The sequence below is a fragment of the Micromesistius poutassou genome (genome assembly GCF_964030765.1).
Source record: "Micromesistius poutassou genome assembly, chromosome: 23".
NCBI classification, from domain to species: domain Eukaryota; kingdom Metazoa; phylum Chordata; class Actinopteri; order Gadiformes; family Gadidae; genus Micromesistius; species Micromesistius poutassou.
Window position 1 is genome coordinate 255,669 of NC_140293.1, and position 10,000 is coordinate 265,668.

Below are 10,000 nucleotides of genomic sequence, written 5' to 3' on the forward strand. Positions count from 1 at the left end.
AGAGGTTCCCTCTCCATGGCAACGAATCAGCATCCTAGCATGTACCACGCGATAGTGCAAAATGTCAGACATCTTGGGTGTACCATTAGAAATGACAAGGACAGCGGTGGCAGACATCTTTGGTGTACTATTGGATGTGACGGGGACAGAGTTGGCAGACATCTTGGGTGTACTATAGGAACTCAGTAACGAATTAAAACGTAGACAACAACCACAGGTCCAACATATTATTCCGCAATCATTTTACAGTGACAGGGGTAGCCCGACATGTTACGTTTTCAACAACACAAGGTTGTAACAACCTCCGTCTGAGCGTCACACAATAAAGCATCATCAGTCATACTTACATGTTTACTCTGAAACGCTGATGCACTACTAGACCAAGGAACCACCTGTTCCTTAATACTTTACATTTGATACACATACATAATAATAATAAGGACAATAATAATAACAGTGAGTAGCTTTAAGGCATTTATGAAGGACACACACACACACACACACACACACACACACACACACACACACACACACACACACACACACACACACACACACACACACACACACACACACACACACACACACACACACACACACACACGATAACATTTGGACCAAGCAGAGTCTATTGAGAAGGAAATGATGGTTACCAGGGTGATTCAGGTCTTCAGTCAACTCTCAGCGTGGACTCAGTGTGGTGATAATGATAGGGTTAGTGGTTACCAGGGTTCTAAAAAGTTGGGTTTCAAAGGCAAGACAGGGGCCATGGTTTAGACGTCCTCATAGTGGTCCTCATAGTGGTCCTTATAGTTGGTCAGCAGAGTGAGCCGAGGAGTCTCTCGGCTGGTTGGCACGAGAGGTAAGGGCACAAGAAAGTATTTCAGTTGGCACGAATCCCCGTCTCCATGGCAGCAGGAGCACATGGCTAGCTAGTCGGTAATTCCGCGATCCAACTGGTACCAGGGCAGAGGAGGAGGCAACTGGCAACTGGTTTGCCATTGGTGTGAAGACGGCAGCGTCCTATTGGTCGGCCGCAGGGTTAAGGTTTTTCCCCCCCTCAGAATTTGGGAAATACATTTACTTTCCAAACGTCACCGCATTTGGCATGTGTCAGGCTTCAGTCAGACAAGAGACGGAGAGAGACGTGTTCTTTTAGGGAGAGATTACTCCTCGGGGACAAAGGGCGTGGAGCAGGGACCTGTACGCCTGTTCATTGTGCAGAACACGACTTTCCCCCGGCAGCTCCTCAGACAGAGCGCACCCAGAGAGCAAGACAAGCTCCGACGCAACACCAATGCGCTCTCGAGCCACGGCTTTGGTGCAACAACACTGATTCTTTGAATACCAGCCAACCACACGTTTCCCCCCCTTAGGCTTACATATACCTCAAGCTACCTCCGCTAGCTACTCTCTCTCTCTCTCTCTCTCTCTCTCTCTGTCTGTCCCTGCGCCTGGCCTATGTCACTCGTCCCGCGCAGAGGTGTCCACGCTGCGGTAGCGCTGCGTGCAGGAGGAGGGCAGGGTGACGGGCCAGGAGAACACCACGGGCACCGGCTCCTGGACGTTGCGCTCCAGGAAGTTGAACACGGGGTTCCACCAGGTCCTGGAGAGCAGGTTGTTAGGCGCCCGCCGCAGCGCCTGCACACAACGTTAGCCGTTAGCATTAGCAGATAGTATTACAAAGTTGCCGTGGGCTAGGGCGTTGACTTTTGCCCAAAAATAAATATTAATATTAAATATTAAATAAAATATTAAAAGTTAGTTTGTTTATTAATATTATATTTTTTTTTATTATTTATTTATATGATAGTTTATTAATATTATATTTGAATATATTCAAATATTTTTTTGATAATATTTTGACCATTAAATACCTTCAGTTAGACCTAAATTGTATCAAACTTAAGTTGGATATGTTTTGTCAATCAGAGGGCTGTGTATCAGGCAACGGCAATACGCAGGCGATGATGTTTTCAGAAGAAAAACACACTGTTGTTTTGCTCACACAAAGATCTGGCTGGCTGCAGACTTTTTTAAGTTATTCGCCAAAAATACAAGGTCATTCACATTTTCTGGCTCTAGAGAACAGCGTTGCTTTGTGACTATGTTCCCCACGGTGGAAAACACTAGCCGCGATTCACAACTTCACCAGGTGTGAAATAGCCTCGCAATCTGAATTGAAAACAACGTTCAAGCAAACACATTTACAAAAAAGAATGCCCAAACCCAACAGGTTTGAATATTAAGGGCTGCCTAATATTTGTTTGAATATTATTCTTTTTTTTAATATTCAAATTATATTCAAATGACGAAGTTCGGAGTCAAAGCCCTACTGTGGGCCCATGAAAATCTATGTTCTAAAATCTATCTGTGTTCTAAATCTATCTGTGTTCTATTCCCAGTTTTAACAGTGGGTTCACTGGCTCTTTAAGTCTTTTAACAGTGTACCTGTGTGTCTGTGTGTGAGGGCGTACACTGTACGTGTGTGGGTGTACATTGTACGTGTGTGTTTTTCGTCATGGGGTGTCCCATGTGTGGTAGGTGTGTGTACGTACGTGGGTGTTGGCCATGGTGCGGTAGGTGTGTGTACATACGTGGGGGGTAGGTGTGTGTACGTACGTGTGTGTTGGCCATGGTGCGGTAGGTGTGTGTACATACATGGGTGGTAGGTGTGTGTACGTACGTGTGTGTTGGCCATGGTGCGGTAGGTGTGTGTACATACGTGGGTGGTAGGTGTGTGTACGTACGTGTGTGATGGCCATGGTGCGGTAGGTGTGTGTACATACGTGGGTGGTAGGTGTGTGTACGTACGTGTGTGATGGCCATGGTGCGGTAGGTGTGTGTACATACGTGAGTGGTAGGTGTGTGTACGTACGTGTGAGTTGGCCATGGTGTGGTAGGTCCAGAAGACCCGGGTGGTGACGAAGTAGCCCACCACCACGTCCACGCTGTAGTGCTCGTGGCCCACCAGGATGCACACCACGCCCGAGGCACATAGCACCCAGCACAGCCAGCGGTACCACCACAGCCGCCGAGGGGAGTCTGCACACACACACAAACACTTTAACTTCTTTATTTATGTCCGCAATTCATAATAAATGTGCATAAGGACATAATTGTTACAGATACAAAACATTGCTCAGGCATGATCCAGCAATGTGGGTCTGATGACAGTTCAAACAGCAGATTATGGATACACACAACACCTTCTCCTCCACATGTGGAGGATATTGAGCAATATTTAGCAAGTAGTTTTGCCCTTGTTTTTGTGAAGCCAACTATGCTGAGATCCCTAATGACAAGCCTATGCACGTGGCCCAGGCTGCCAGGGATTGACATTTGTAGCCAAGGCCCGGTATTTGTTGTACAAGAGGGTGATATTTTACCAGCTTTGTTAAGTAAGCCTGTTCAGAATGAACACATTTCTCATCAATGATCGTAACACACACCCACACTTTAATCCCGTGTTCCACCAGACATTGTTTATCCGCCCGAGGCTAACAGACCTCCAGCTATCAGCCAATCAGATCCTCACTCTCATGTGAATGTAATTAGCCAATGAGGAGCATGTGGTGTGTTGTGGTGTGTGTAACCACTTAAGAGGAATGGAAACACAAGAGGTTAGGATGAGGTCACAGAACAGTACACGTTCTGTTTGGAGGCAGTGGCTCGCTCTCTCTCTGTGTGTGTGTGTGTGTGTGTGTGTGTGTGTGTGTGTGTGTGTGTGTGTGTGTGTGTGTGTGTGTGTGTGTGTGTGTGTGTGTGTGTGTGTGTGTGTGTGTGTGTGTGTGTGTGTGTGTGTGTGTGTGTGTGTGTGTGTGTGTGTGTGTGTGTGTCCCCCCCGTCCGGCAGGACTCACACTCAGCGATGAAGAGGTACGCCAGGGTCAGCATAACGGTGTGTCCACTGTACAGGAAGTCCCCGCACATGAGGTCGGAGCCGGTCAGAGACAGACCTGGAGAGACAAGTCATTTACCACCATTACTGTCCGCATTATACCAGCCCTCTAGATCTGGGTTGGAATTAAACAGGTACCACAGGTAGTCAGTTCAGACGGTCTGACACCACAGTCAGGGACTGAGGGACCGTACACCAATACCTAGATTACAACTAAGATAATGGTCTAACACTAAGGTACTACCACTCAAGATAATGGTTATATACTAAGGTACTACCACTCAAGATAATGGTCTCATACGAAGGTACTACAACCAAGATAATGGTCTCATACTAAGGTACTACCACTCAAGATAATGGTCTAGTAAAAGGTACTACAACAACATACAAGTAGAGATATTGTTTTCAACATCTCAACATATTTGTCTAATACTAAAGGAACCTAAAACACAAGATATTGGTCTAAAACTAAGGGAAAATCACCAATACCTTGAGCACAAGATATTTGTCAAATGCTAAGGGAACGCCCAACTTAAGATATTGCTCCACGGTCCCTTAGTCCCTTAGTATTCAGTGGCTGGGCCAGACACCAACACAATAATTTAATCCTTAAGCCACAAACCAATATCCAAACTTCGTCAAACGAAACGTGGCGTCGCTTATCCTTGCCGATAAAACACTTCTTGCTTTCCATCGACGTGTGAAGATATCCAAGTTGATCTGTCCCCTGTGACCGTCTAGCAGATTGACTCAGAGAACCCGTTCCCGGCTCTCCAGTTACCCAAAGCGTTCGCCGCCTCTTAACCTAAGATGACCTCGGCATCGTGTGAACGTCTTGGTTACAGGGAGGGACACCTTACCTCCGCCAGAGATGAGTTGAAGAACCCTCCAGATCTTGCCTGTCGAGTCGTTATACAGCTGGACAGAGAGACGGACAGATGTGTGAATCTAGATCATCTACATCTTCCTAAAAGCACAACATTCATGTCTACTCACTAACATTCCTCCATTATTCTGTCTTTTCATGTCACTTGTACAATCATCGCGTGTGTGTGTGTGTGTGTGTGTGTGTGTGTGTGTGTGTGTGTGTGTGTGTGTGTGTGTGTGTGTGTGTGTGTGTGTACCTTGGGTGCACAGACCATGTGCTTGCCCGGGACGGGCAGGGTGGTGATGTACATGGTCACACAGCGGTACATGTACAGAGTCCCAATGAGGAAGAAACACCTCCGCGCCACAATAGACCTGACACACACACACACACACACACACACACACACACACACACACACACACACACACACACACACACACACACACACACACACACACACACACACACACACACACACACACACACACACTTCCCTGAGTGAGTCTCTTGAGCCAATCCATGTCTCAAAGTGAGGAGAGCGAGTGAGCGAGCGAGCGAGCCCTTACTTGTGCTTGAGGAAGAGCCACTGTACGAACCACAGTCCGACCAGCAGCAGCCCGTTGACCTCGGTGACGGTGAAGGCCCAGGGCACGCGGTCGATGTAGTCGAAGAACTTGTCGGGCAGCGGGGGGCTCACCGACTTGTCGGGCACCCGCTCGTGGACGAAGGTGATGATGACGGTGGTGAAGAGCAGGTTGAAGAGCGCGTAGAGGAAGGCCACGCCCGTCTTCCACCACTCCCGCGGCAGCCGGTCGGCGCGCTCCGGGGGCACGGCGATCTTCACGTAGTCGCGGTGGCGCTTCAGGCTGCCGTGCAGGCAGCCAATCAGGCGGCTCCGCGAGTCCTCCAGGCCGACGGACTTGTGGTGGTGGTGGTGGCGGTCGCCGCTCGCCCCACGCGTCGCCCCCGACGAGGAGGAGGAGGATAGGTTGCCGTTGGCGACCAGGTGAGACATGGGAAGCGGAGGCGGGGGGTCCACTGTGATCAGGGTGACCTCGAGGTGATTGGGCGTGTCATCCGTGTCCTGGATCAGCTCCGAAGCGGCCATTAGCAAAACACACACCCGACTGCTGACGTGATACTAACAGGAGGTCTGTGGATGAACCATTCAACAATCTTAAAAGCTTAAACTGTAGCCCGACCAGGCATGGTGCTTCTGTGTTGTGGTGGATTGGTTAACAACATGGTCTGGTATCCACTACTCGGGTCCTGAAGGTGTGGTTATCAGCACGTTATCCTGAGAGGAGAAGAAGAAGGGTCCAGGTCCTCAGCCCTGCAGACAGAGAGGACCAGGTCAGGGAGAGATGAGTGAGGTCTGCTGACCCAGCCCAGAGCCACAGACAGCTTCCCACTTAGCTTGCTGCTGCTAGCCACCAGAGTCTCTCCAGAGGCTCCCTTGGTCAGACCAGTTAAACAGCTCAACTGATTCTTCACGAAAAATGGCTTTAATAGCCACGGCAGTTTACCGTTGACTTCAAAATGGGAAACTCTGAAAACTTTTGTCTGCGACTTCCTTTATCGAGAATATTAGTTCTCACTTTTGTCTTCACCAGAAGAGGAACCGATAGCCACAAAGGTTCAGATGTTATACTGACCCACTTCACACACACAGCTTTTTGTTTGACTTTGAGTAACCCAAGGAAGGCACTCCTTAAGTCACAGACACACCCACAAAGTTAATGTTTACACAGGTAAAGAAATGGAGCAACAGGTTTAACAGCATCGAAAAAGGAACAGGGCGGGGGGGGGCTGGGGGGGGGGGGGGGGAAATGTTGAGATAGATTATTTTTAATCAGATTAATGAAAAGAGAAAGAGGAAATGAGTAACACACAGACAGTTAAATGATAGTTGATATCATTCAGACTAGTCTGCAGGAGACTTCACACACACACACACACACACACGTGGCCAGCGAAAGTGAGGAAATGAGTAACACACAGACAGTTAAATGATAGTTGATATCATTCAGACTAGTCTGAATGACACACACACACACACACACACGCACACGCACACGCACACGCACACACACACACACGTGTGTAAATAGGGAGAAAAGATTCTAGTAATAGTGATTAAGTATTACTATAATTATAATATAACAAATATGTTTCAAGCTGTTGTCAGTGGTCCCACGCAAATCAACATCACAATAGTTCCTGGCAAATATAAGACCTTAAAAAACAACGATACACGGTTTGTGTCCTATAGAGAGAGCCTCGCTGACACTGATCCAGTGATGAGCGGTAATGTCCCGGTCCCACAAAGCCACCATGAACAACGAACACAGCTCAGTCTCACTGGACCTAACAAGGACAACACCACGAGGACTCTCCAGTCATCCTCCTGACGCATGGACATGGGACACATTGTGACACAGTGTCCCAGTGTGATTTAACCCGTATCTCCATTGGGCTTGGTGTATTTCAGAGGTGTTGTACGGTGTGAGCCTCTTTAGCTGGCAGCCAGGTAAAGTGGCTCACACCGTACACCATAAAGCACCGTAGTTTTAGAAAGTCATTTAAAAAAAGCACCACAACACACCTGTCGAGAGGTACACGGCGTCAGTGCTTCTTATAGTCATGAGTGTGGGACCCACTGACTGTAGAAGACACATTAACAGGTGAGGAAACACGCGCACTCACCTGTTGCGGGTGGGAGGTCACGTTGTCTTCTTTCAACTTTTTCTTCTTCTTCTTCGCTGTTCTTCTGTTGGACTCTCGGTGCGCTCGACCTGGCCCCGCCGATCTCCGCTCGCCCTCCAATCAAAACACGAGGAGAAAGTACTTGCGGACGCGCCCATGTCCTTGTTTGGCAGCCCCGGCTCTCTTCCCCGTTGACTTGACTCATCGGTTAGCTGTCCACCTAGCCGCCGTTCCAACAGCATGACGCACAGGGAGCTATTAAAACTTTGCTAGCTGGAATTTGGCTCAGATGTTAATCAATGACTTTATAGATTTCTGAATCGAGTTGGGGCGACATCCTGCTCACGGTAGCCTGTGAAGAGAAAAAGTTATGAAGTCACTCGCGCGACTTTTGGATGTGCAGTCTTTCTGGGTATTTTAAGACTTTTTGAAGACTTTTTTTGCCTGCATAATTACCTTTAATTGATAAATGTGTAATTGCATGGCAGGGTTAGCTAGCCCGGGTCAGCTGATTTGGGTCTGGGTGAGGCAGCATTACACCTGTTCACTCATCAGGACACGCATGCAGAGAGAGAGAGAGAGAGAGAGAGAGAGAGAGAGAGAGAGAGAGAGAGAGAGAGAGAGAGAGAGCTGTCAGAATTCAACACCTGCCCTGCTTTTATCATCTTGCCAGCTCTCAAATAAATAAGGGTTTCTGCAACATCTCCCTGTGACTCTCCTAGTGTTGGAGGAGCCTAGTAAGGGCACCTAGGAGGCGCACATCTTAAAGGTGACATATTACACCACCAGGTGTGAGTAAAAGTGTGTGTGAAAGTCTGCCTCTTCTGACATCACAAGCGGGCGTGTCCACATAGATAGATGACGGATAGATGAGCAACGTTTGCTACAGTCCACTGGGTAGGGCTGGTGATCTATCAAGCACACATCTAGGTGGACACGCCCGCTTGTGATTTTCCACTTGCAGATTTTCAAAACGGCTTGTAACGGCTAATCACACTCACACCTGGTGGTATAATGTGTCACCTTTAAATCAACGTAAATGCACAATAACTTGAACATGAAAAATGCTATGGCAGTTTAGAACATAATGTATTCCTCTAATGATGAATTGTTTCATGATTATTCAATTACCTAAAAAACATGACTTCTAGCACAATTGTTAACGGTCCAATGATCCTATGCTTCCAAAATGGTGACGTTCATTGCGATGTGACACCGTGATGTATAAGCCCTATAGGATTGTTCTTAAATGTATCATACCATATAACAGCCACTGGGGGGCGCCTTTGTCACAGAGGTATGCACAAATACCTCTCTCTCTCTCTCTCTCTCTCTCTCTCTCTCTCTCTCTCTCTCTCGCTCTCTCTCCCTCCCTCTCTTGTCTTTCTCTCTGTCGTCTTTCTCTCTCACATTATCAGGAATTCAACTTCTCATTTATTTGCCACTCTTTTCTTCCAGTAAGACAGAAAAACAAACACATGTAGAGCAGAGAGAGAGAGACATGTGGATGCCAACTCTTTTTTGACATCTGACCTCAAGCAGAATTTATATACATCAGGGCTGCCTGTGACAGACAGCAACAGCTGAGAGAGAGAGAGAGAGAGAGAGAGCTTGTGTGTGTGTGAGTGTGTGTGTACACAGGGAGCTGGAGAGAGGACAGTTAGTTGTGTGAAGGTCTTTGAGGAGAACATCTTTCTATCTTACGGAACCCCCTCTCCTACAACATGGCAGACAGTGGAGACATCTTTAAACCAAGGTACCACCTGCACGCTCTCAGAGAGAGGGAGAGAGTCAGAAAGAGAGAGAGAGAGAGGGGAGGGAGAGAGAGTGTGACTGTGGGACTGTTGGGATGACAATGTGAGTGTGTGCCTATATATGTTTGTTTATGTAATATGTTTTGTTTGTTTAGTTTGTGTGTTTTTATGTGTCGAAAATGAACATAGAATGTGTATCACTTCTATTAAACAAAACTGCTGAGTGTCTTTCTGTGTGTGTGTGTGTGTGTGTGTGTGTGTGTGTGTGTGTGTTTGTGTACGTGTGTCTGTGTGTGTGTTGACATCCGAGCAGCCGTAGACTATATTTAAAAAAAAGTCTTCTTGCACCTGTTAACCCCCCCCCCCCTCTCTCTCTCTCTCTCTCTCTCTCTCTCTCTCTCTCTCTCTCCCAGAAGAGTTATTTCTATCTTGAATAAGTGCACTATATGCTATCTGCACGGCCAGGTCTGCCTGTAGCAGCCTGTTCCTCACTGAGCCCGTAGTTAGTGGTGGTTGTCTGTGTTGTCAGGTACTCAGCCAACTGTCTTGTACCAGTGAGTGATGGCATTTAAAATCTGGTGCGATGTCATTTGACTTCGCTTAATTTAGTTGATATCAACCCTTCTTTGTGTGTGTGTGTGTGTGTGTGTGTGCGTGTTTGAATGTGTGTGTGGGTGTGTGTGACACCTGGTGCGCAGGGTGTTCCCAGAATACACTTCCACTCCTCCACCTTGCACACACTTGTGTCACACACACACACACACACACA

The 10,000-nt window shown here is 47.5% G+C and overlaps 2 protein-coding genes across 2 annotated transcripts in view; one reads left to right on the top strand and one right to left on the bottom strand.

The window, feature by feature from the left end:
• Nucleotides 1-7,594, bottom strand: part of LOC311368548 (phosphatidylcholine:ceramide cholinephosphotransferase 2-like) — a 7,816-nt gene extending 222 nt beyond the window's left edge. The window contains exons 1-7 of the mRNA XM_084487347.1: nucleotides 7,478-7,594; nucleotides 5,338-6,104; nucleotides 5,025-5,142; nucleotides 4,761-4,818; nucleotides 3,863-3,958; nucleotides 2,879-3,045; nucleotides 1-1,641 (exon numbers count right to left, since the gene is read on the bottom strand). The exon at nucleotides 1-1,641 is cut by the window's left edge and continues 222 nt beyond it. Coding sequence (XP_084343473.1) covers nucleotides 1,465-1,641; nucleotides 2,879-3,045; nucleotides 3,863-3,958; nucleotides 4,761-4,818; nucleotides 5,025-5,142; nucleotides 5,338-5,879 — 1,158 coding nt within the window. The 5' untranslated portion in view covers nucleotides 5,880-6,104; nucleotides 7,478-7,594 and the 3' untranslated portion in view covers nucleotides 1-1,464. The remainder of the gene's footprint in view (nucleotides 1,642-2,878; nucleotides 3,046-3,862; nucleotides 3,959-4,760; nucleotides 4,819-5,024; nucleotides 5,143-5,337; nucleotides 6,105-7,477) is intronic.
• Nucleotides 7,595-8,997: 1,403 nt separating this feature from the next.
• Nucleotides 8,998-10,000, top strand: part of aimp1b (aminoacyl tRNA synthetase complex interacting multifunctional protein 1b) — a 4,690-nt gene continuing 3,687 nt past the window's right edge. The window contains exon 1 of the mRNA XM_084487350.1: nucleotides 8,998-9,233. Within this exon, the coding sequence (XP_084343476.1) occupies nucleotides 9,202-9,233 (32 nt within the window). The 5' untranslated portion in view covers nucleotides 8,998-9,201. The remainder of the gene's footprint in view (nucleotides 9,234-10,000) is intronic.